This window comes from Fundulus heteroclitus, chromosome 12 (assembly GCF_011125445.2).
Source record: "Fundulus heteroclitus isolate FHET01 chromosome 12, MU-UCD_Fhet_4.1, whole genome shotgun sequence".
Classification (NCBI taxonomy): domain Eukaryota; kingdom Metazoa; phylum Chordata; class Actinopteri; order Cyprinodontiformes; family Fundulidae; genus Fundulus; species Fundulus heteroclitus.
In genome coordinates this window covers 34,700,488-34,726,947 of record NC_046372.1, presented here as the reverse complement: position 1 = coordinate 34,726,947, position 26,460 = coordinate 34,700,488, and the positions used below count along the sequence as shown (strand labels likewise).

The following is a 26,460-nucleotide window of genomic DNA, read 5'->3' as shown; positions in this document are numbered from 1 at the left end:
GACTGCTTATTAATTGTGAAAAATAACCTGTGTTTCCTTAAACTGTTGGGTTTAAAAAATTCACACCTTTAGGTATACTAAAGGTGTAAGCAAGTCAAATTCCTCACACACGTACACATACCTGGTAAATAAAACGGATTGTGATACTACCAATTTGAATTTCTTTAACAATTCATTAGTTTGTTATAATGACATGTATGCATTAGCATAGAAACAGGACGCCATCAGAATGTTCTTCAATAAAAAAAGCATTTATTTGCAGATGTTATTGTTCCTTCAAGTATTTTACTACAACTAAATGATTGGCACGATTTCATTTGTATACATCAACCAATCTAGAATACTGGACCTAAGCTTTTTGGACTTCTGGAAAGAAATGCAAAGCTAAGTCGGTCTAAAGCATGGGTACAGAAGCACAATGTGCTATCTATGCTGCCATAAAACAAAAATACAGGGGGATATGTTTGCTGAAGCAATGACAACTTCGTTTAAATCTTTCGCTTATGATTAAATGTCAATACAGTCGCAGAGACATCTTCTCAGACCTCCACGAGTGCATAGGGCACCATACAGGTAAAAAAAAAAGAAAAGAAGGTATTTTCCACAGCTGCTGAACATCATGGTCGATCCTTGGCTTTTTGTACTTTGGTCCCAGAGACAGGGTTTTAGTTTTCACTTCCGCATAGAGCAAGCAGGATCTTCTCATAGTCTCCTTTTGTGTCGTCCTACAGGGAGAAAAACAGTTAATCTCTAAAAGTTCTCTATGGCTCATTTTATCCATCCCAATATGTGAAGTCCACCAGCACAGAAGTTTTGTTGTATTTTAATCAGTAGACGACTGCTCACCAGAATGTCCTGGTAGAGTGTTTTGCCATAGTTCTTCTTGTACTCATCCTTGATCCGCTTCATATCCAACTCAGAGCGGCTCACCATGATGCGAGTCAGGATGTGTTTGCGGGTACCTTTACCCTGACGGAGTAAAACAGAGAGCAAAAATTCAGGAAAAAACGTGTTGCTAGCGAGCAGAGAGTAGACACGACGTTGCTAGTGCACAGGGCAAGAAGCTGCTACTTAGACTGTACCTTCATTGCCAGGTACAGCTTCTCTGCAAAGAACGCCGGCCTGCTTCCAGCACATTTCACTATTGCAATTTTAAAACAAGGGTTCAAGATTAATCCCAGTTGCTGTTATAATCATTTGCTAAATTAATTCAATTAGAATACAAAGGTCCGACTTTACCTATCGCTGTGAGACAGTTTTCTATATCTCCCTTCATCTCCAGGTCGATAGCTTTGGCCACATCCACTTTGCTGTATTTTGAGTACCTATCAAACACTAAAAAAAAAAACACAAAGAAGTAGCAGAATGGTACCACTTCTGAGAGGGATGAAATGTCCTACTCAACAGGTTAGTATACCAACCTTTGCGGAGATGTTGGGCACTCCTGGTGGTCAGGATTTCGATGAAGGCGGAGCAGTCTTTGCCCTTTCTCCCCTCCCCGGCCTCGTACAGAGTCCTGGCATCGCTGTCGATCAGCTGCTCGCTGACTCCTTCAGTCCTGCCGGCCTATCACATGCAACAGCACAGCAATCCCATTTAAAAGAGGCAGAAATTATTTTACCCATTTCAGTTGATCATCACCAAGAAATTCAACATCATTGAAGCAGACCTACGCATGCAGATTTTATGTTGAAACTCAAAGAGAATAAGGAAAAATAGAAAGCATCAACTGTTACATGTACTGGATTTAAAATTGTTCTTTACCTAGTGTTGATGATCTTTGTCATCAACACTGGCTTTCTTTAAATAACTGAACTCATTAATAATGTTTGATACATGGTATTATTACAATCCTAAGAGTTTTATGAGACATCAACAACAGCCAGTAACAAAAGGAGGACAAGGTTTACTTATTTTTAGGCATTAGACTTGGATCCCATTTTTAGATTTTTGGCCAGAGAGCTCAAATTATTTTGCCACTGACGCCCCCTTGTGGATACAGAAGGAAACTAATGCAGTTCTGTTCTCCCCAAAAGCGTTGCAGTTTTTGTTTTATAAAGAAAAAAATAGGTTCACAAAAGACTTAGGATTTCTCCTAAAAACATTTTTTTTTTTTGGGGGGGGGGGGAGTCAGAAGCTTTGGAAAAGGTTTACATCTATATAAGATGTCTATAAATGAGTAGTCAGCTTGCATCATTTGATTGTTTGCACCAGCATCTCAAATTCATTTCAAGTCCACTTTAAATGCTCAATTTACAAGTTTGACGTTTTTTTACAACAAAAAAAAAACATAAAATTTTAATGTTGCTATTTTACCAAGACCTTTAGATTCTGTATGGAAGATAATTTGTTTGATTATTGTCGAATACCTTCTGCTGTTAAACGTATTTAGCATTGCAAAGAGAAACTGGTATAGACTTATTAGATAAATTGTGCTGGAGAATCTTACTTACAGCTGATCCACATAAATATAAACTGGTCTAATCTGATTATACCAGCAGCTGACATCAGCTGATCCAGTTTAAAGGGACTCGTTGCCTATATTGCTCAAAGTCTGTATTGCTAAAGATGAATCTTTCTCGCTCACTAATATGTGGCAGAAGCCACTATGACCAACACTGTTTGGTATTTTTCTTTCTTCTTTGCTGGGATTTTGGGTGAAACAGTGTGACTTTTATTCAAAAGCTTAGGGAGAAAGAAAATAACCTAGGGTCAAACTTTTTATTTCTGGGTGCTTTTCATGGTACAAAACAGTGGACATTTCTGTAATTATTGGGATGATCAAAAATAAAATCAAGGTCTCTAATATCTCTATCCTTTCAAAAATAGAAATTGGACATGATTTCTCAAAAGAGATCAAAATCAAGCATAAATTCTGTGAAATATAGGGAGTTGGCTAAAATCAGCGCAAAATACCTTGGTTTTTTTTTTTCTTTTTCTGTGATTTTGATGGACAATTTAAGCACTACTTCCTCTATTATAATTTGTTTTTTAATATTTTAGGTGTTATAGTCTTGATTTACATGTCCATGTCTGTATTGTTTTTTTGTTACTTGCTACTATGTTAACTTTCTTTGAAGTCTTTAATTTCTTTCAACCATCATGTTATGATGGATATTTTCATTTTGTTTTTAATATTCTGACTTTTAGTTCTATGATTTATGTCTGTGCTTATTGGTGCAGTGACCTTGACTGTGCTGAAAGTCATATACAGTACAACAAAATAAATATTGTCATATTACTTGTTTGTGTTAGGTATTTTATATTATGTTGTGTTAAAGGTAAAATAAAATAAAAACTCTTTCATTTTCAATTTTGATATAATAGATTACCATCATGTTGATTTTGAACGGTGCATTTGTTCATAAAAGATGACCTATAGTTTGGGAATGTGCACATGTGTCAAGGGAGTGACTTTCACTATTAAACCTCCGTTAGTTTGCAGTGGGTGTATTGTGTTGTCTCAAATGTTAATGTCCCGAAGCTCTGACTGAACAAATAATTGCAGTAAATGTGGCCTCTTAAAGTGGCAAAGGATCAGAAGAAACACACACCTTGCAAAGAGCAAGGAGGGCAGCCCTGAAGTCTCCACTGGTGTCCGACCTGATATCCTCCTCCAGATCCTTCTTGTATTCTAGGAAATAAAATCAATGAAAGCCACATTATAGAACAACAATGAGCTCGAAAGACCAGATTGACCTTTTTTCACCATTCTGTAAATATTACTAAGTACTAACTTCAGGAACTACGTGTAAACTTTTTTTGCCACATACCTTCCTTGTAGACCTTCTTTATGTCCATGACTTGCCTGTTGTTTCTGGAGGCAAGGATCTCAATCAGAGTATCTTCATCTGTTCCAAGACCCTGAGACATGAATGTGTGGGCAGAGAGATTAACATAGTGGAAAATACCTGGCAAAACAAACCCAAATTCAACAACCCTGCTCCCAACTCCCATTAAGAAAACAATGGATGAATGTGTGGAAGTAGGCAGGCTTCTTTATAGAACAAAAAGAACTTAGGGTGGTAAAAAGAGTTTTACCATTGAGTGTCCCTGAGGGCTCTATACTAAATATAATCTTATTCAGACAAATAAACATATGTCATTGACACTGTTATATTTACACGTGGTAAAACCAAAGAAGAAATTGCAGGCAGCTAAACTGATGTTATGTTAAATGTTACATCCTGGCTCAGCAGATGCCGCTTACAGCTAAATGCGTCAAGAACTGCTGGACTGAAAGCCCCAGTTTGAAATCTGAAAAATTTAATTCATCAATTTGGGAAATTTTAGATGAATCCTTTTAAAGCACTGCAGCAAAAACTGCTACTTCTCAATGCATTTCTCTCACGTTACGTTTTTTTTTATCGTTCGGGCTGTTACAAATCCTAGAAGTTTACACCTTCGAGAGTCATTAAATAAATAAATAAATAATAATCTTTGATCACAAATCATCTGTTTTCGTCTCTGAAATATTTTAAATAACAATACCCAACTCAGTGATGTTTGGGTAATCTACATGATCCTGCATGAGGATGCCAGATGCACCAATAAATGTAATACTTAATGTTTCGAGTTCCCAGTCAGGAACAAAGCAAGAATGCCCCTGAAGTAGGAATTCAGACTTTGAAAGTTGGCAGTCTTCAAGTAGCCCTGAGTTCAATTTCTGGTCTGATATGGCTGCCGCAGATATAGAACGTAGAAAAGCTGCATCTAACCTTCATTGCCAGTTTCAGCTGCTGGGCGTCGTACTGGGATGGTGTTTTCAGCAGAGCCAGCACCACTTCCTCCAGATCTCCTTTCAGAGCTTTTTTCAGTTCTGTTTCCAGGGGCTATAAATAAAGTCATGTTGCATAAAAGCACAAAATAACTTGAAGCATATCTTCTTCCTGACAAATATCAGAGCAGCGGTTGTTACCTTCCCAGTGGCCTGTTGGTACGCCTCTCTGATTTGCTGTCTCTGGTCATTGCTCCTTCGGACCAGAACTTCGATGATGGTGTTCTCATCTACGCCTGCGATGTGATTGGTTAACACAATGATCAGTTTCATTAAGTTGTAATAACACAAAACTGACAGCAGATGGTGTCAACATGTTCCTTAGTTCTACGAAACCACAATCAGTCAATCTGTAAAGTCTGCTTATAGAAGACAAAAAACTCTGATCACAAATGTCAAAAAGAAGTAATGTGATCTTAATTTGATTCAGACAAATCGAAAGTGTGTTATTTATTCAACACCAAATAAATATGTGTGGTAAATTCAAGTTTTTAAAATATACATAAAACTAATCAATCTTATCATCAAGAAAAATCTATAAAAAAAATGGCCAGTAAACAGCAAATATAGCAAACGAAACACAAGATTAAACTTGAAATGATTAGATCTGCAGTAATAATGAAATAATTCTGATAACTACAAGTCAGCAGAAACCCAAACCTGTTAGAAACATCCGCGGTGAATACTCCCCTCAGATTGTCAAGACCAGAGACGCCACACGAGGCAAAAACATGTTTCCACATGCCTCAAAAAAGTCCATTCATGTCTCTAAAACTCACCTTTAGTCTTGATGGCTTTTTCCAAGACTCGAGCATCTTCGCCGGGGTTGAAGTTGGATGCAGCGGTGACTGTTCCCTCGTTCTTGAGGAGCTAAAAGTAAACACAGGTGATTGGGGAGGGGGTCTTATGTGATTGGTCTCTCTTAGAGGAGTGCACAAGGAATGTGGCACTTTTTGATATCCCTGTTGGGCTCAAATGCCAAAAGAAACACAGTTGTCTGTTATATCTGCAGGCTATGTGTAATGTGTGTAATGTGAAATGGAGCAGCCAAAGATAAATTTTGCCACGGTAACACGTGGTGACAATAAAAACACTCTTGAAGAACATGCATAAAAAGATAAAAAGAAATCTTAAGTTTGGTTTTTCCATTTTAATATCTTTAAAAGCCACGGTGGCACACTGAGCCACGCTGAAGAAGGCAGGTCAGAAATCCCGAACCACCAAGTCAGGCAACTTTCTCTCTAATTCAACTTTAAGCACTGGGAGAAAGGAGAAGTAACAGTTTGTGTTTGGAAAGTTTATAAAGGGAGGGGCTCAAATTCCTGCTTCACTGAGTCACACTGCCAAAAGTTCAGCCATTGGTCTCATTTCACACAATCTTTAAAGTCCAGATTCCTTTTCAGTTTTCTCTCTCTCTCCTCAGCTCTCATTTTATCTTGATTTTAGGCCCCCTATCTTTTCCTTCCTCTTTTAAATGTGTTAGTGTAGTTCCTTTGCCACCTTGTTGCCTTTTTTTTCTCTACGTCTTCCTCTGCCTGATCATTTTTTCCACCAGAGCATACCGCGGGGGACGAAAAAAAAAAAGAGGAAAAAACAGAGTGGTTGGCCTTAGCAACTAAAACAGTCCAACAGAGTTACTCACTGACTCATCGGGCATGCCCAGATAGACCGTCTGCTGCAAGAAGGCTTGGATGAAAGACATGTTGGGCGTATTGGTTCCGTCTGTAAGAGGACAGGACATAATGAACTTTGATTATTTCAACATATCCAACATGAAGATGGAGGAAAACTTGTCTACCATCAGAATTATTTACAAGAGGTTTTACTCGGTAATTATAACAATGTGCAGACTGCTGAGCCACACCCACACCCAGCCTGATATGGAAACAGAGTTTTATGGACTTCGTCATCTGTTTCATCTGTTTTCCTATTGCTCCTGAATGGGTAGTAGCAGCGTAATAATGCTATAACAACAGTTTATTAGTCTTGAATGAGTGAAACTTGCAACATCTCTGCCATCTTATCAGCCACACCCTCATCCAGTGCATCAGTACCTTTAAGACAGACCCATCTTACAGACTTCCGTTTACACACAAAATAACTAAAGTCAGAAGCTACGTGCAGGACTGAATGGAGTTTTCCACGGCGGATTTAACTACTTACCGAGAGGCCTCAGAGGGGAGAAGTCTGTCTCGCTGTGGTTGCAGGGGCGTTGCATGAGCAGAAGGAGCGTATTCATGCTTGAGCTAAACCACACCTAGTAAGGAGTCCAGCCCATACTAGGCCTACCCTCCAACGCTGCTATTGGACCGAACCTCTGGAGCTCCGTCCATTACACACGACAGCATGCTCTGTGCAGAAATCTGTGCACGCTTTTTCCTGCAGATTTTAGACAGCCATGAGGCTTACTGAGACACATGTGCGATGCAAGTGCCAGGTCCTGATCCTTCATAAAAATGTTATCCTCTGGAAAATCACATGGATATATGCAACATCTGGAACTTCTGTTTACTTTATGGTTATGACTGACTTTATGAGATATGCTCATCCTACTTGAGGAGTTTTTGTTATAATTTCTTATTAAGTGATGCTATATTCAGTTTAATGGAGTGTTTTAGTGTACAGATATATCTATATATAACAGGCTAACATGATGTGGCACTTTTGTTGTTATCAAGAGATGATTTTGCTGACTTAACGGGTAAGCATTTAAATGTTCATAATATCTTATATCCTAAATATGTAAATATGCAAACATGCAACATACAGTGTTGTGAAAAAGTATCTGTCCCTAACAAGTTTCTTTTTTTTTTGCCTTTTTGTCTGATTTAAGTGTTTCAGATTATCAAATTAATTTTAAAATTCCCACAAGAACAGCCAGTGTATATACAGAAATATTTTATAGTAATGAATGGTTTGATTTACACTGTAAAAACAGTGATCCAAACTGATCTTGTCCTATGTAAAAACCTTTAGAATCAAGAACTCACTTCAACAGAACCTACTAGACGTCATGAGAAAGGCTAAACAATCTCAAAAAGCAACGAATCATGCCCAATCTAAAGTAGTTCACTAGCAGCTGTAAATCCATATGAAATCAGCCAGGGAAGAGTTACACAAGCATTTCTAAGACTTTGGGATGTCGAAATCATTGAACAGTGGTACTCAATAAACGAATCACCCGTTTTTCCAGACTAATTGACGTCAGTGACCTCCTCATCACCTCTGGAATTTCTTCGGATGAAGGCGTGATGTGTTGTTTCACTTTAGATTGTGGGCCTACTTCCTGTGGTCAAGAAGGTTCCAGATAAGATATTTATTGATTCTATAAATCTGACATTTATCTGGTCTCGGTGTGGCTATCATAATGGAACAATTCTGTTAATCACAGTTAATTCACGATTTAACGGGGAGGGCAATTGCTTTTTTACATTGGGACAGTTTTTTCCCCTCGATAAATCATTATATATATATATATATATATATATATGCATATATATATATATATATAGATAGATAGATAGATAGATAGATAGATAGATAGATAGATAGATAGATAGATAGATAGATAGATAGATAGATAGATAGATAGATAGATAGATAGATAGATAGATAGATAGATAGATAGATAGATAGATAGATAGATAGATAGATAGATAAACTCCCATTGCTAGGTGGTTTTTATTGAAACGTCTTCTACAAAACAGACAGGAAGAGATGAAAATAGGCCTCTGGGTTTCCTCAAAGGAGTGTGGTCATGGTGTGGTGAGGTAATAAGTTTCTTTCAAGGTGTGGTAAATGCTCATTCAGCACAGACAAGGCCTTATACATGCCTCAACAGAGGGCTTTGACAGAGAGATGAATAACAGCTACAACAATGATGCATATGCTTGAAGACTCAATTTCAACACAGTTGAGTCCTTTTAGATGATACATCCAGGATTGATCACATTTTGCAAGTGAAAAACTTCTCCCTGCTGTTATTTGTACTTGTGCGTTTTGAAACAAGACTGTGATCCAGTTGTTGGAATTGCGGTATTTAAAAAAGCAACGCTTCGGAGCTTCTGCGGGAGATATGGCCAGAGCAGGGCTGGATGCCAAAACAAAGTGAAGAACTGGCAAACCTGCATTTTCATTAAAGTAGCATCAGGGTGGGATTTGTTGTTAAGTAAGGTGTGTTAAACAGATGCTCCAGCTGTGGTCCAAATGTTACAAATGAGTCCTCGTCAGCAAACGAAAGGAAATCCTCCCAGGATTGCCCAGCCAAAAAACAACAGGGAAGCAGAGAGCAATGTTCTTCTGTGGCAGAAGCAGCAGATGCTGTAGGGACAGTGCAACTGGTTATCTTTAGGAGACACAGCAGATATTCCCTAACTACATCTTTTGGAGGAATGTGTGTTTAGTGCTGTAGAGAACATATTCCCCCTCTACTTTATTGCAAGAAATATAATTTTCCAGTTCGTTCCAGTCCCAGGAATTGACCCTACTGACTGAGGAAAGGGAAGTGTGCCAATTCCAGGTAAACACACTGAAAAAAGAAAACACCATGTAGAGTAAGAAAGGCCACAAAACAATAAACATCTTTGAGTGACAAGAAAGCTTCCAGTAACAATCTGAAACTTACACAGAGGAAACCTGAGGACTTTTCAGGGCATTGTTTTACCCACATGTGGGAGCTGGTGAAACTCCATCTCTGTAGGTTTAATATTTAAAGACTGTTGAGAGTTTGGTTCCCCTGAGAGCTCGGCATCTACTTGCCCTTGTCCTGCCGTAGCTTAGCAGCACTCAAACTTCCCTGAGTTTCACCGACGGGGGAGTTCTGCACCCAGAACCAGGTACTTTCTTTAATCTCTTTTTATTCTAATTTTCCAGCAATGACTTTGAATAGAAGAAATGTCACTGATCCATCAATGCCAATGGTATATCCTGTAAGTTAACTGCTTGTGGGGATCGTGTGTCAGATACGATGCAAGTAGACATTGAACTGAACCTGTTCCTGCTGAGTGATTTCAACAATGCATTTTAGAAAAAAAATGTTGATGGTATATAAGAAGAAGTATTTGGGATTTTCAGTTTTCATCATATAGTAGCTGTAATATGCTGGGAGGCAGATTACACTCTCTGAGTGAATTGGCTGTGTCAGCTTTGACACATCTGCTAATATTTAGAGGATTGAATGAGGTTTCATAATGTGAGCAGGACCTACTTGATTGCATATTTGGTAACCTTTTTCTTCATCTATCTCAGCTCAAAAAGGATTTTAACGTACTTCTCCCTGCAGATTTTGGGCTTATCCAGCTCCCAGTGCTATAGTAAATTGTTTGAACATAAGAACAGCGGTGAGGACCGACACACATAATGTATATGAACACATCTGGAACTGCCAGAGGATCTTACTCCCTGACCTTCCTGGGAAAGAAAGTAGGGAGGCATCACTCTGTGGCCCCGGCTGGGAAGCAAAGTAAGTCCATCCCATAATAATACAACTTGCTGACATTCATCTGCAAGGTGAAATGGGAATATTTTAATATTCTGGCTTTTTACAGAGATGAGATTGTGAGCAAACTGGGTCGTTGGTGGATATTATTGTATGTTTAGCATGCTTGGCTGCCTCATCTGTGAAACTTTAAGCTCTTCAGAGAGAACGTAGCACAGTGGTTCCAGCAAACTGTGGTTGGAGAGCCTTGAGAGTCGGACAAAAAGTCAAGCACCTGCAAATAGAAAAGGAGGGAAATGTATGCACACTTGGCCTCAGAATTAGCTCCAGATGTAGCTGATGCTGGTGCAGATGTCTCTTCTTGCGGTGCTGATAGAAAGTTTCACAGCCTTCTGGAGGTTTTATCAAAAGATATCTTGATAACTGTGTTCAGATTTTTTTTATTTATTTTTTGCTATATCTTAGATTCGGTGCTTCCTCCTGCAATTAATGGATTTTAAAATACTTCTGCAACTTGACTTGAGACCTCTTTTGTTCAATCAAATTATCTGGATGCAATAAAAAGAGCACATTCCACATCCCCACAGCTGATGGAGCAACTAAGGTCAGAGTGAAAAAAAAGCCATGGAGTGGAATAAATCTTCACAGAGCCTGCAAGAAAGAATTGAATTTTGTGATAGATGGAAAAACGGAAATTAATAATTACTAATTATCATTTATTATTACTTATTTTTATAATACTTGCTTGTATTACACATTGAGTTGTGTTATTACCAAGTAAGCACTGGTTAATGACAGGTTAACATTATCCTTACCACTGGTGGCACCATCAAATATCTCTTTAACAAAATGAACTTGTTTTAATATTACAAATGATGTCAGTGCAGCAGAAAAAAAACTCATTCAGCATCAATCCAGAATATTTAAGATATCACTGTACATGTATGATCATCAGAATGTCATTATGATAACACATAATGACAATAAAGCTTCTTGATTATTGATTCTTGAGGTTCGCCTTTCAGCAGAACAATGGCTTTAAACATAATAACCACAGCTATAACGGAATAGTTCACATGAAACCATGAAGGGACCCAGTTAATTTTCAGATTGGTCAAATCAAGGATCTGTTTCAAGACCAGAAAATTTATGTTCACAGATATTCCCTATTTGGCAAATAAACTAGAGACATTCCCCAAAAGACTTACGGGGGTAACTGGAACCAAAGACAGTTGCACAAAGTATCCACTCAGAGAGGCTGTCTACAAACGCCTGCACCTTTTAGCTGTAAAACTGTTTTAAAACACTCCTTTTTCTTACACTCCAAACTACTTTATCAGCTACTTTGTTTTGGTCGATCACATAGAATCCCCATCAATACTCTGCTCAACTTCTCAAACTTGAAGAAGATTTTTTTTATAAAACTGAAAATTGTAAACACATTTTAAAGAGAGATATGCTAAAAATAATCATCAAGGGGTTAAATAAGTGTCGCGTCAATAACTGGAATGTTTTTTCATCTTCTTTTTCTATTAGAAAAAGATTGAAATAAGCAATTAAAATAATAACATAGAATTTTCACAGTTTCCAGGGGTTAACAAGCATCGTGGTGATGGAAGTGTCCTTTTGTGGCACAGCTTCCTCATTTTATGTGCTTTAAAGTTACATGTGATGCAGAAAAATACAGAGAAATTCAGAGCACCAAAACTTTATTTTTCTTTCAAAAGTCCTGGGGTAAGATTTTAGTGAAGGTTTACATGGTGAAGTGGAGTGTGAATAGAAAGGTCGCTTGAATGTGCAAGAGTCAGACATTCGTTGTCTGGACTTGAAGCCAACAAAGTATGTGTGGAATGAGCAGAAAACAATAAAAGCTCACCGGCATACCGGTGAAGCACAGTGTTTTAACATTTAAATCAAGAGGAATAGGGTGGAATGTTTTAGAAGAAGACTGCATAGAGCTGCTCTGTAAGTGTTGTGCTCACATGACCTCTGTGCAGTATCTGCCTAGATCATCTGAGTGTTATTTTCTGTCTCAGTTGCGTGGGAGACAACTATCGGGTCAACAGAAGAACCCGCGGCGTCCTCCCAGGCAGGCCCGCATGTCCCAGTAACGGAACAGGAGTTGGAAAACCTACCAGGCAGCGTACCTGAGTCTAAGGGAGAGAGGCCAAGTCCAGAATTTCACAACTCACATTTTCAGCAGTACGGAAACAGCCTACCAGGTCAGATTTGAGGTCTCACTCTGATTCACTCTGGTTTGAGTCTTTGGGTTTACCTTCTGTCTGCTCTGAAGCTAAGGCAGCTGATTGCAACTTTCTCTCAGATTCCTGACATGATTTCTGTTCTCTCACTGAAAGGTGTTTCTGAGAAGAGAGTAACAGCATGACGACACGCCTAGATTCCTGTACAAGAAAACAAAGAGGGGATGGGAATGTGATAGTTAGAGAGTGATGAAAGAGTCAAAACACGCCGTTCGATGGGACCCCTTAGTGTTCCAGATACAAGCTGACGCAAAAAGGTTTTAAAACATAAACAGGGACTGACCTCTTTGTTAATTTGGAAATCAGCACTGTTCTTTCATTTTGTTTGGTGTGTGCCATTGTGACTAATGTAAATCACCATTTAACTGCACACATTCAGCCCGATGTCATGATGAAACAGTGGAACGTATTTAAATAAAATGTGATGCTGTTCTTCATATGTATGTGTTCATTCTTGTGCTCAGGCTGGATTAATAAAACAGTCGTAATATGCCTCATAATTTAATCATTAGAGATTCACTTTGCAGTGGCCGCTGAAGGGATCAATCACTTTATCTTTTAGGACTTTTCTTTTCGACTGTATGAATTAAAAGGTAATCAAGGACTGACTGCAAATGCACAAGAGAATAAACCCAAAATAGTTTGATTTCCATCTGTAATGGGTCATAATGATGCTCTTGTATGTTTTAATTTGATGTTGATCATGTGACTGAGAGTCATACAGCAAGGTGGGGAGGTTGCCTGTCCTCACTCAATTTAAATGTTAATAGGCTCATTTTATTTATTTTCTCAGATACAGATTGTAACACAAACTGGTCATGCAACATCCGATCAGTTCAGTTCACTTTGTTTGTAAAGAGCAGATTTACAACGGATGTCACAAGGCAAATTACAAACAAAAAAAAACATCTAATTAATATACAGAAATATACAATCAATTCAATTCAATCAAGTATACAGATGATCAATTACACAGATTCCAATTTGACCCTAGTTATTAAACCATGCAGTCAAGTTTAGTTTATTATTTAAATAATAATCACAGATTCCAATTCGACCCTAGTTATTAAACCATGCAGTCAAGCGTAGTTTATTATTCAAATAATAATATTATTTGAATAATAAACACAGAAAAGCATGAAACGTATTAAGTAGAATAACATGCTCCAGGTATGACAAGCAGTAATCACATAGATACTGATAAATAAAACGTTGCAAGTATTAACATACTCTGCTAGTGTTCTTACTCACTTAAATCTTTTAATCTTCTCAAGTTACAACCACAGCATTGAGTGTAATTTACCAGAATTTATGTGAAAACCATCATAAAGTATCACTTAAACATAAAGAAAAAGAAAAATGACGCATGATTTAAAATTCATGTTTCTGAGCACGTTTTTCCCGGCAACATATTGAAGCTCAGTCAGATAATAGTTTTATGACATCATACTTCAAGGGTTTCCGTAGGTTCTCCATGGGATGTAGGTCTGAATTTTGACTTTGGCCATTCTAATGCTTAACCATTATGTTATATGTCTGGCTGTAGTTTAAAGGTTGTTGCCCTGCTGGAAGGTGAACCACGGCTTGATTCTGCCACTATTGTGTTTCACCATGGGGATTATGTGTTATGTTGAGGGTGATAGTGTTCTGTAGCTGATTTGGGTCTCACCTTACCAAAGCACCTTCTTCCACATGTTTGCTTCATCCAGTGCACTGTTTGTGCCAAACCGCAAACAGAACTTCTCATGGCTTTCTTTCAATGATGGCCTTTTTCTTGGTACTCTTCCATAAAGATAAGATTTGCAGAGAAACACACTCCCGTCTTCTCTGAACATTCTTCCGTTTCCTCCTTAATTTTGTTTTTTATTCCATGGGTTAAACAAGGCTCTATGAGATGCTGAAAACCTGGAATGCTGTTTTATAACCTAACCCTACTTTAAATCTTCTCGACCCAACTTTCTCCCTGACATGTCTGATGTGTTCCTGACTCTTCATGATGCTGTTTGTTCACTATGTTCTCTAAACAAACTTCTGAGGCCTTAATACACACAATACCAGGGCTGGGCAATATGGCTTAAAAATAAAATCTCAGATTTTACCATGCAATTTTTTGTTTCTCCTTTTCATTTCACAAAAATAAATGAGTCTGGGAGTTGACCTGAATTCAAAGTGCAACTAACCACAAGTTGTGAAACATGCTTGTGAACAAGATGTCGGCCCTGCCATTATAAACAATGAAAATTTAACAAAATGTTTGCTGCTAGTGGTATTAACCAATGAGCTAAGAACATACTTTACTTCACTTGTGTAACTTCCAACTAACTTAAAAAAAATAATTAAAGAACCTCATATTATGGTTTAAAAAAATAGTATTTGGGTGTGCTCCAATGGTGCAGAGGTAGTGAGCACAACCCGTGTGTGGAGGCCTTAGTCCTCGACGTGGCAGACCTGGGTTTGATTCTGACCTGATGTCCTTTGCCGCATGTCTTCCCCCCTCTCTCAAACCCCCTTTCCTGTCAGCCACAAAAACAGAGAAAGAATAAAAAAACTGTTTCCTTTTGACTATATATTTTCCCAAACATCTGTTCAGCATTGCATGCTGCTCTCTTCGTGGAAGCCCAGTGAGCGCATTGGCAAAATAATTCAGATTTTCCAAATATTAAATCTTAATACATTGTGAATAAATCGATTCAACCCAATACTGTGATATGATTACACATGAATGGACTCTATTTATGAATTGGATGACTACTAACGGAGGCTTGTTGGACTTGATTTTATTTAGGGGGATCAGAATAAATGCACTTAATTTTTCTATTTTCAAAAATTTTTTAAATCATATATTTTTTTCCAGACACTTTATGTTGGTCTGCCACATTAAATGCCAACAAAATATTCTGACGTTTGTTGTTATAATATCACAAAATGTGAAAAAGGAACTGTGGGTAAAAGTTTTTGCAAAGCACTGAAAACACAGGCAAGTCCTATACTAGTAAACATATTTCCCCTGTTTCATATTTAAGGCCAATGTCTGATCTGCTAGCCTCTATTTTATTTGAAATGTTGCAAACCCCATGTTGTCTATGTAGTAACCGTTTTTCTTTAAATATATTGCTGAGAAACAGCAATATATTTAAATCTGTGCAGTTCTCCAGACCTCTTCATTATAAATTATTAGGGAGATCAGATCAGCCTCCAAATGCTTGAGGACATTTCCAATATTTTAGTTAACGCATTTCTGGTGAATGTTGCAGAAAGCCTGTGTGTGAAATAATGGGTTCTTTCTTTATGCTCCAAAAGGGTCATACTGTCCTGCAGTCGCTTAATAACAAACTGACAGGTTGAGAGATAAGCAGTGAAATTTTCACAAGCATTTTAAGGTTCTGCAAAGGACATAAACATGTTATTATCATCAAACAGGTTCAGTTAAACACAACCAAATTACCAGTAGGATTAATTAACACTTTCATTATTGAAGAGTGGCATAACATACGTAAATGAATCCTTCCTAAAGGAAACAGTGTTTATATCTCACAAGAGTTTTGCTATGTGTTGGAGAATTTAGTTTTCTTCTGCTTTAGATTGGAGTTTGTTTTTCTCTACACGTAAATTCCTCTAATAATCCAAAGAGATTAAATCCACATTTCAACAGGATCCCATTCAACTGCATGATAACAGTGAAGCCTCTAATGGAAGGCCCTGCTATGACATGCTATATTATAATACCTGATATTAGGAAAAGATAAACTTGCTTTATTACTGGTGATTTTAAAACCTACCCTTGCAGAGAGCGTGAGCGTGGATGACTGTGTGTTTCTGCATTAACCTTAAAGGACTGGAAACCCAGGCTTTTTGCCTGTTTAACTCTGGGACAGAGACTAGTAAACAGGACAGAGAAGGTAGGGAAAACAACGGAGGGATGAGCTCACAGAGGAGTATTGTTTCATTTTTAAATCACTATGAATAACGACTGAGACAACCAAAACTCTGAATTTACTTCAACAGAAAGATAAAAAATGTGTGAACTGGATTCTGCATACAAATTTTCATGCATTTATGAGGTAAGGTAAAATTCCTATTTATTATATGTAAATGAATTCCCTTTCCTTCTCTTTCTGTCCCTCAACTCTTTGTGTCGGTAACAATGACCCTTCAACTTTCCTGCACAAGACACTTATCATCCCAATAATCCGTGGACGAGAAGGTGGGCTGCATTTAGACGCTGGATTGGCAGGAGGAAACGAAAAGGACAAGGCATCAACAAAGGTGTTGTATAAAAAAAAGTTAAGTTAATATGATGAGGCAACATCTGAGCAGCAAAATTGGAGGCACTATTCAGCTATATTTTTGAGTAATGGTACATTTATATTTACATCTTAAAGGTGCCTTGACATCACTGTATAAACCATTTCATGTAGTTGATATTGCTGCATATGTATATTCTAAAAAACATTTAATTTAAAAAACAATAACGTCATGTTGTTATTTTGTCAGGCCAAATTTCCCTCCTCAGTAAAACGGTTGGTTGTGGTAATGATATGCAGCTCTACCTAGTTGACTTCCCTCTGATTGGTTACAACCATATTTGGAAAACCAGTCAAATGCGGTCCCCCCTCACCCTCCCATTCTTGTTTATTCTTTAGCAATTAAAGCTAATGGAGTTTGACTTTGCTACTGAAGCAGAGTAAAAGGCTCTGTAAATGTGCTCTATTAAAGAGACGGTTCACCCAAACAGGCCACAGACACGATAGCTGGCCGGTAAGCGGTGGATCCTGGCACGATGTCTAGGTGAAGATTAAAGAAAGGTCACTTTGACAGTAACTATCATTCTGGCGGCCTTCTCGTTAGTAAACAGTAATCATCTGTATGTATTTTCATGCAGGCTCATCAGAATCTCAGCTAGGAGTTAGCAGTGATGTCAGAGAGGCTGAAGGCTCACAGGAACTGAAGATTTACATCCCCTACGAGTCAGCCGAGCTCTGCATCGCTCAGGTAAGACGACGAGCAGCGCAGGAAAACAGCATTAGAGTAAACAACTGTTTACTCTAATGCCCCTAAATCAAATCAACTGCCTTTAAAAGTCATCTTAGAAATAACAGCAAAAGATTTATCCGAGAATATTAATGAACACATGGCACAGAAACACAGCAGAGAGGTTGGAGATTAGGTTATAGGGAAGGTTAGAGCAGGGTTAAGTAATAAACGATATTACAAGTTTGTGCATCTCAAAAAGCGCTGCTTAACCCATCATCTGAAGATGGAAGGAGTTTGGTGCAACTATAAAAGACATGGCTGGGCTATTTTGCAAAGAAGGATGTACAAACAATGTCTGGAGGTATCTGTCTTCAAGGTTTGCACATTTAAAGAAAGACTTGAAGCAGTAACTGCAGCTAAAGGTGGTTCTATTTTTTCTTTTAAAAAATGAATAAAAAAATATTTTTACTTTAAGATTACAGCATGCACTGCTTTGTGTCAGTCTACAAAATAAAATCCCAATAAATGCATTGGTGTTTGTGATTGTAAATGACCAAAATGTAAACAAGTTCAAGGAGCATAAGCCTCTACAGGAGTATCTGCTGTGATTTCACATCGGCACAAACTGAAAATCAGAACTGTAATTTTATCTTTTAAAGCAGTGAATGCTAAATTTGAAGCAAACATGACATCTGTGCACAGTAGTTCAGTACATGGATGAACACAATGAAGCTACTGTCAGAGATGCTGTGTTGTGTTCTTACTCACACTCACATGGTTGCCCTGATGCTGCTACCTCAGAGCTATTTGGTCATACTGCAAGACAAACAGTTTTGCATATTCAGGTCTGCTTACAGCATATTGTGCATGAACAGATTGCCGAGGACATGAAAGCAATGAAGAAGAGGCATTTGCAAATGGTGCAGGAACTAGAGGAGAATTTCCAGATCACAGCCCGAGAGACACAGGTAAAAAAAAAAAAAAAAAAGTGTAAGAGTGTTTGTATGTGAAATTAAACTGAATGTAGTTGAAACGCTGCTTGTGTTATCAGGAATGGATCATGCAGAAGGTCAGATCTCACTATCAGAGCAAAATGAACACTCTGAGGAGATTCCTGGACCTCTACCAGGACAGGGTGGAGAAGAGCAAGGCTGACTGGGTGAAGAAAGTTGCAGTCAGTCACTCATAAGTTATCTACTCTTCCTTTTTTCTTATACACCTTTGTCTTTTTGTGTCTCTACTAAAAACCTTTAAATTCATTGACCCATTTTTTCTGTGCACACAAAATGGTGCACCTTGGCAGCAGAAAAGCCAAAGGATATAATTGTAGGCCTTGATATGCACTGTATACACAGCAAACAGTCTCAGTGTGTGGCACTGTGCGCTACAGGAGCTGACTGCACACAATGAGCAGATGCTGGAGGAGCAGAGGGCCGAGAGGACAAAATGGAAAGAAGAGGCTCTGCAGTGGCAGAAAGAAAAGGTTAGGGAGCGCTGTGGCGTACCTTAAAACTTTTAAACCAGAGCCCAATCTAGTGGTCATGTTGGAGAAGAGCAGGGGTCGAATAACGTTTGTTTTCTGCTTTTTACTGATAGAGCAAAATGCTGGAGCTGTTCTCCAGCAGGCTGGATGTCCTGCACTGTCACCAGGCCTCCAGTGAGTCCAGCAGGGTTTGGTGACACGCAAAAATAAAATAAAAAGTTTGCAAAAGTTACGCCGTTGCAATGTTACCCTAAACAGCACTGCAGGAGCTGCAGATGGCCAGACAAGAAATAGGGCAAGTCCAAGAAATGTTGACAGTACCAGCAGCTTCACAGGAGCTGCAGGAAACAGCAGAGGAAGAGGAGGGGCCAGATGACAAAGAACAGACTGTGGTGGGTTGGATCATCAGCACAATGACTAAATACTACCAATCGTTCAATAAATTCTTTAATCTGGGAGACTGATCCTTTGACACATAGTGGTGTACAAAATGTATTTGCCCCCTTTAAGGTTTGTTTTCTTTTTTTTTTTTTTTTTTGCTTTTTAACAACTCTTAGTCTTTCAGGTTGACAAATCTTTTTTTTTTTTACATCCTTCAAATATGAACTCAGGAAATACAAAATGTATTTTTCAACTAAATATTTTATGTATATGGGAAAAAGATATAACTAAAACAACCTTGCTCCATGTAAAAAGTGATTTAGCCTTGCTAAATCATAAATCAACAGTGATTAAGCATCACTGTTGGTTCAATTTAACATGCAACAATCACATAAATGTTTCACAGTTCACCAAACAGGCCCGCCTTACATTTCCTCAAGACTTTTTGTAAAACTATTCTGAGCATGACAAGATAAAAAAAAAAAGGGGGAACTTTTTGAAGAAGTCTGTAGCACCACATGTAGCCTGAGGCGGTGTTACCACTTAAAGCCCTGGACGACTTGTAGTAGTTGATGCAATCATGAATTTCTTTCTCCAGCAGAAAATCCTGAAGGAGATATTCCGCCCATTAGGTTGTGAACTTACGCTTAGGTTGACGTGAGTTTTGCAGCAGGACAGTTGACCACGACCTCTGAAAGGCTCAAAATAGTAAAATAAAGGTATTGGAGAGCCTTAGTCAAAGTCTGAACTTAAACCTAATTTTGATGCTGCCTCATGAACTTGAAAATGAAGGTTCAACATTCAAACTTGAAAACTCTCCAATGTGGCTGAATTAAACCCGTTAAGATAAGAGTGGGCCAAGATGCACCCACAACAAATTACATCAATCATTGTTATTGTAAATATTTGACAGCAGTTGTTGCTACCAGGGGTGTCAGGGCAATTCAATAGGTCTTTTTTGGGGGCAATCACTTTTTTGCATAGCTTTTTAGCAGGTAAATTAAATCATCATTTGAAATTGTGTTTTATTAATTACTTGGGCAACCTTATTATTCTGAAATATGATAAACTGGACCATTTAAATGAGAGCAAGTAGGTGTTCATGGTACTCTGCATGTGCACTCAGACACGCAGTCTCTCAGATCAGCCACTGGAGGGCGCCAATGCCCGTCTGGAGGAGCTGAAGGAGAGCCTGTACCAGAAAGAGAGGGAGATCACTGAGCTGCTGGAAGCAGAGAGGAGCCCCATCCCTCCTGTCCCACAGCCACGCTGCAGCGTCCTGCTCCCCGCTGTCATAACCAAGGTGCTAATCACACACTGTGCAGAACATCTACCATCAGGCTGCTTCTCAGATTCTTCCCAAATATGTCTTCCAAAGTTGTAAACTGATGAATCTAAGTTTGATGCTTGATTCCTTGATTCCCCAAGGCCCATGAGATCTGCGGTGCAGTGGCTGAGGCGAGGGCTCTTTTGGACCAAATGATCGAAGACAATCAGGCGGCTTTGGCCGACGCCAGAGACAATCTGCGTCTGTATCTGCAAAGCTCTAAAGACGACAGCGATGACAAAGACAAGTCCAGCCACGAGAGGTTGGAGATATTTCACTTGTGAAACTTTATTTCAGACAATCCACCAAAAATGACCAAAGTATAAAACAAAACACATGAAAATATTTTCATCACAAACACCATGTGACACATATGAAGGCAACATAGCTACAAAAATGTTAATCAACAAATCTGATTGTAACAAACAACCCATTAATACAACTGCAAGAAAATAAACCACCAAACACCAATATTGTTTTTTTATTTATTTTCAATTTTTTGAGCAACAATAGAAGCAAGATTTACATTGAGATGTTAAGACATTTTAGTAGCGCTCAAAAGAAGTAGGTAGAAGTTCAAGAACTTATAAGAACCTACCCCCAATTACATATTCATGTCATGTATTTTATCAAAAGACATATAAAGTCTTTTGATAAAAGGAGGCATTACAAATCAAAGCACAGTTACATGAATACAGCGTCTTATTTTGAAAGCAATCGTACAGAAAGAAGATATCTAGTAGTACTTATTGAAAATGTTACAAGTTATCCCATTTGAATATTTGGGTTCCATGCATATTTTTTTTAAAGATAACATATTTATACATGCTTTTAAATTGTCTTAGCGTGGTACTCCTTTTTATTTCTATATCACCTCATTTAGTGAATATGCCTGAAAAGGGGTATGACAAAGTAAATCATAATCCTTCTCCATCCTACCGTCCCTAACTTGGATAGTCTTCCCTTTTCCGGATCATAGAAAGTGTTTACAAAACGTTAACAAGGCTTTTCAGAAGTAGAAACCATTGCATAGAGCTTTACTGAGCAAAATTATTCAAAATTGAATACTGACCTTTCTATCACTTCACAGTTCAGACGAGTCAAGTCTGTCTTTTCTACAAGCGACAGTGAGGGAGCAAGAGGTCTGTCAGATTGCTTTAGACTGCATCAGATCTGGGGAAAGCCCTGTTGTAAATGGTGAGTTCAAATCTAAGGTTACTTGAATATTGGCTCGCACAAATGCTAGAGTAAAGCTACCGTATTGGTCAAAGCACTGATCAAACCAACTCTCAAAATGTGAGTTGCACGGATGGTGAATGAGACCAATGAGACCTGGAGATTATAGCCATTTCTAAAATCATTGTTTTATATGGTAACACAACAGCCTTGCAATAACAGCAGATGATCACATTTCATTTTGCTGTCTGAAGAATGACGCTCCTATTCATATTCAAGCTTGAAATTTCCTCCCTGCTCAGATTGTGAAATGTCTGAGCTGGAGGACATCCTGGGACAAGAGACGCTTCCAGCCACACAAAGGACCGTAAAGGGAGTGGGCCAGCAGCTTCTCCTGCTGCAGGATCAGGTAGGCTTTTATGCAGAAAACTCAGGAGTCACTACTTCCAGGACCCCCATTCAGGGCCAGATGTAGGAGCTTGTGGGCCTCTGGTCTAAAACCTGTTTTGAGGCTTGCCTGGACAAGTTTCTTTTACGCTTGCAAGTTACAATAGATTTATAGATACAAAGACAGCCATCTTTTATGCCATGCCCATATAAAAGAGGAGTTTTTGGAGTGGTTGTGTGGTGACCAAAAGGTTTAGATGAAGTTGTCCACGGTATGGTTTGCATGCAGTTTTGTAATAGAATAGAATAATATAGAATGATCATTTATTTGTTCCTCAGATGGGGACATTCCAAGTGCAAAGTGACAGCTAAACGTAAAGAGCACACTGATTAAAAAAAAAATTTAACAACAATAAAAATAAAAAGAAGAAAATATCCTTTTTCAAACTTACGTCAGAGGTTCTTGGGGTAGAGCCATGTTTTCAAAACAGGTTCTTAGTATGTATACGCCATACTACCAAAAGTGTTGGGTAACCCCTCCAAATCACTGAATTCTGGGTTTTCCGCCCCTTTAGATGCAACAGGTGGATAAAATCCAGCTCCTGGCCATTTAGACTGCTTCTACAAACATTTGTGCAAGAATGAGTTGCTATGAGGAGCTGGGTGAAATTTAACAATGTGCCGTAATATGAGGCCATCTGTGCAAAGAGTCCAGTCGGGAGGCTTCCTCGTCCTTTAATACTCCACTCAACTCTAATAGACTCACAGTCAACTCTTGACAAAGCAGAACCGATTAGGAATGAAAGCAACTCAGCCAAGCAGTGATAGGCTGGAAACCCATGAGAGAAAGCTTCGGGAAAGCATCCATTCATTAAAATTAGGACCCCTTACTTTGGGACCTGGTAAAGTCTGGGCTCTGTTCCACCAGAACCCTTAAGCTGGAACTTAAACCTAAGATGAACAGAGAGGAACCCAAAGCACCAATACCTGCATTGTAGGCTTTAAACCTAGAACCTGCAGGTTCCAGATGATTGGAGTAATATTGGAAAGTTGCTCCAAAAAACTGAAAGTTTTTTTCTTCTGCTAATTCAGAGAACAAACATGTTTTAGTGTCTTCATTCCATCGTATCAAAGTGTTAGTTTGTTTGTTGTTTCGTTTTCTCCTAAGCTGAAGCAAGAAAAGGAAGAGAAAATGAAAATCATTGCAAATTACACATCGGAAAGGGCAATGAGGAAGAAATATTACAACATGGTGGAAGAAATGAAAGGTACCCAAACATTCTCCACCTGCCATCAGAAAGCGCTGGACTCCTGTTAAATCCCTTCATTGTTTATGTTTATGTCGTCAGGTAAAATCAGGGTGTTTTGTCGAATCCGCCCAGTGAACCGAAGTGAAGCTACACAGGGTGGGGCTGTGGTGGTGGATAAATTAGACGACTACTCCGTGACTGTGGAGACCCCCCGTGGGCCCAGAGAGTTTCAGTTCGATAAGGTGCTGGGTGCAGAGGCCTCTCAGGAAGATCTGTTCCAAGACGTAAACAGGTACGACAGGACGACCCACAGGAACACCAGACCAACCTCTGTCTGAGCTGATTCCCGCCGTTTATCCCCCCCGCAGACTGATGCAGTCGGTTATCGATGGCTACAATGTTTGCATCTTTGCGTACGGCCAGACCGGCTCAGGGAAAACCTTCACCATGGTTGGGGACAAGGACCAGAAGAACCCTGGCATTATGCCCAGATCTTTTAACGCCATATTCGACATCATGCGGGAGAACAGCTCTAAATCTGACTTCAAGGTAGCAGTCGTCCCCCTGTTTCTTCCCGCCTGTGCCTCCCCCTGTTTGCGGCTCTTCTTCATCCCTCTCCCCCCCCCCTCAGGTCTCGACCTATATGCTGGAGCTGTACAACGACAGGCTGCAGGACCTCTTTGTGAGCCAGGCGGGTGAGGCCCATGCCCAAACACAACCCCACAGCCCGACCAGGCGGGTGGAGATCAAAAGGAACAGAAAGGGGGTTGTGTTCGCCCAAGGAGCAGAAACAAAGGATGCTTCCAGTGCCCAGGAGCTTTATGCTCTGTTCCAGCAGGCTTGCGCCAACCGACACATCTCCGCCACCAGTGAGTGCCTCATGCCGCCGCCGTGTCACCCAGTTCAAACAGGGCTGTGCTAAATGGTTTGGATCAATCCAGTTAGCTGCTCTTTGCAAAAAAAAAAAGGTAGCAACCTATGTGGTTATCGCACCGGCGAGCAGCAGAGCAGCAGCTTTGAGAAGAGCAACGTTTAAAGAAATGTCATTGGGGTGGTTTGAAACGAATTGTACAAATGTGCATCACATTTCTAAACTAACAGTGTTGGTCATTGTTTCTCGCTGTGGTTAAGAGATGAACGTGGAGAGCTCCCGCTCCCATCTCATTGTCGGCATCATGGTGGAGAGCAGGAATCTGGCAAACGGGAGCGTGAACACCGGAAAGCTGAACCTCGTAGATCTGGCGGGGAGTGAAAGGGCAGCAAAGACCGGTGCCAAGGACCACCAGCTCAAGGTGTGCCCAAGTGTTACAAGTATTCATACCCCTTGAACCTTTTTGGTAGGTTTGTGGTTGTGCAATACCCAGATGATGAACGGAACAGCGTCTTTCTGAGAAACTCAAGGCTTTGGGTATTAGCCATGCTCCGAACCTCTCCACAGCTTCGTCCCCGACCTGTCGGCTGTCCCCGACCTGTCGGCTGTGTTCCAATTCCTGTTGGTCCTCATGATGCTGTTTGTTCATCAGTGATCGATAAATCTTTGCAGAAGCACCGGATTTATGAGATTAAATTAAATGGATCTGGGCTCAAAGGAACAGCTTTGTGGTCCCAGAGGATTTGATTTTGGGAGATCAAATTAAAGGGGACAGAGCATGACTGCTCACCGCACCACTTCTTTAGATTAGTGTTAGTAAAGCCTGATGAAAACCGTGCATACTTCCTGATTATATACTACTTTGTGTTGGTCCATCAACTGAAATCCCTACAAAATACGTTGGATGCGGTTTGGGTTTTAAAGGGGTTTCAACACGTTTACAAGGAGCCATAAGCCTTCAATGAGTTATCAAATGACTGTAGCCTAGAAAAAAAACTTAATGAAACCATAAGACATTTCCTCTGCTGTTATCTGTTCTCCCTTGCAGGAAGCAAACTCCATCAACAAGTCTCTGAGTGCCTTGGGTGATGTGATCTCAGCTTTGTCTGCAGAGCTGCCACATGTACCATACAGGAACAGCAAGCTCACACAGGTGCTGTTATGAAACCTTTAGATTAGACTAGATTATTGAGAGAGAAAAAAATGCAGGACATAAAAAGCTGATCGAAATCAACATCTGTGGCCCTGGATGACGCTGTCCTGCAGAGCAGCCCAACTATCTCCCCCATCTTTCTCAGGTTATGCAGGATTCTTTGGGTGGAAATGCCAAAACCCTCATGATTGTCAACATCTCTCCATCAGAATACAACCTTGACGAAACTCTCACGTCCCTCATGTAAGAATCAGACACAGAGGAGTTCATTTATTGCGCTGGTAACAATCCGTTCACTGACACTTGAACCTGACGGGCCTTTTCAGCTACGCAACGAGAGTGAAGGCCATAACCAACAACGCTCAGAGAAATGTGGACAGCAGAGAGGTCGCCCAGCTGAAGGAGGTGCACGCCCCTGCAGTCTGCTATGCTTCGATATGAAGCTCAGCAGCTTGAGGATAAAACAAAAATGTTGGACAATACTGAAAGTGTTAGGATGACTAAAGCCTGTTTGATTCTCTCTGTTTCTGAAAGGTGATCGTGAAGCTGAAATCTGGACAGACGGTGGAAGAGGTGGATCTTTGAAGGGTTCTGGACTGCACTTTGTGTTCTGTTGTGCTTTTAGTCCCTGATCAAACTTTACTCAGGCTTACCAACGAGCACGTGTTAAATTAGATACCAGTGTTGTAGTCAAGTCACTATGCCTCGAGTCCGAGTCTAGGTTCAAGTCTCCAGTGTTCAAGTCCGAGTCAAGTCCAAATCATTAAAAAAAAAATCCGAGTCGAGTCCGAGTCGAGTCCTTATTGATCAAGTCGAGTCCAAGTTCCACACTAAAGTAAGCATAGCCTACATGTTTTTAAACTAAAATAAAAATCCACACTCCACCACATTGCACTAATAATTTAGATATTAAAATCATACACCAAATAATATTCTAATGACATATTAAAATTATAGCCTAATGATATAAAAAAAAGGTTGAG

The 26,460-nt window shown here is 39.5% G+C and overlaps 2 protein-coding genes and 1 long non-coding RNA gene across 3 annotated transcripts; 2 read left to right on the top strand and 1 right to left on the bottom strand.

Annotated features, from left to right (window-relative positions):
* Positions 1 to 227: 227 nt before the first annotated feature.
* On the bottom strand, positions 228 to 7,047 carry anxa1a (annexin A1a). The gene is made up of 12 exons (XM_012881304.3): positions 6,941 to 7,047; positions 6,420 to 6,499; positions 5,557 to 5,647; positions 4,919 to 5,013; positions 4,719 to 4,832; positions 3,774 to 3,864; positions 3,555 to 3,634; positions 1,422 to 1,566; positions 1,240 to 1,335; positions 1,083 to 1,141; positions 847 to 969; positions 228 to 725 (listed from the first exon to the last, which is right to left on the bottom strand). Exons 1-12 carry the CDS (start codon positions 7,014 to 7,016, stop codon positions 666 to 668), a joined length of 1,110 nt encoding a protein of 369 aa, XP_012736758.3. The 5' UTR covers positions 7,017 to 7,047; the 3' UTR covers positions 228 to 665.
* A 2,420-nt stretch (positions 7,048 to 9,467) lies between these two features.
* On the top strand, positions 9,468 to 12,912 carry LOC110366506. Its single transcript, XR_002426742.2, has 4 exons — positions 9,468 to 9,612; positions 10,059 to 10,238; positions 12,251 to 12,436; positions 12,572 to 12,912. It is a non-coding gene; the product is annotated as an uncharacterized LOC110366506 (long non-coding RNA).
* Positions 12,913 to 16,091: 3,179 nt separating this feature from the next.
* Positions 16,092 to 26,225, top strand: si:dkey-96l17.6 (kinesin-like protein KIN-14E). The gene is made up of 20 exons (XM_036143548.1): positions 16,092 to 16,741; positions 17,358 to 17,467; positions 18,325 to 18,417; positions 18,501 to 18,623; positions 18,840 to 18,932; positions 19,046 to 19,106; positions 19,191 to 19,324; positions 20,440 to 20,616; positions 20,742 to 20,902; positions 21,731 to 21,837; positions 22,119 to 22,225; positions 23,372 to 23,471; positions 23,553 to 23,745; positions 23,822 to 24,002; positions 24,085 to 24,322; positions 24,585 to 24,745; positions 25,373 to 25,477; positions 25,623 to 25,720; positions 25,804 to 25,882; positions 26,012 to 26,225. The coding sequence occupies exons 3-20, from the start codon at positions 18,337 to 18,339 to the stop codon at positions 26,060 to 26,062; spliced, it is 2,250 nt and encodes a 749-aa protein (XP_035999441.1). The 5' UTR covers positions 16,092 to 16,741; positions 17,358 to 17,467; positions 18,325 to 18,336; the 3' UTR covers positions 26,063 to 26,225.
* The last annotated feature ends 235 nt before the right edge of the window (positions 26,226 to 26,460 follow it).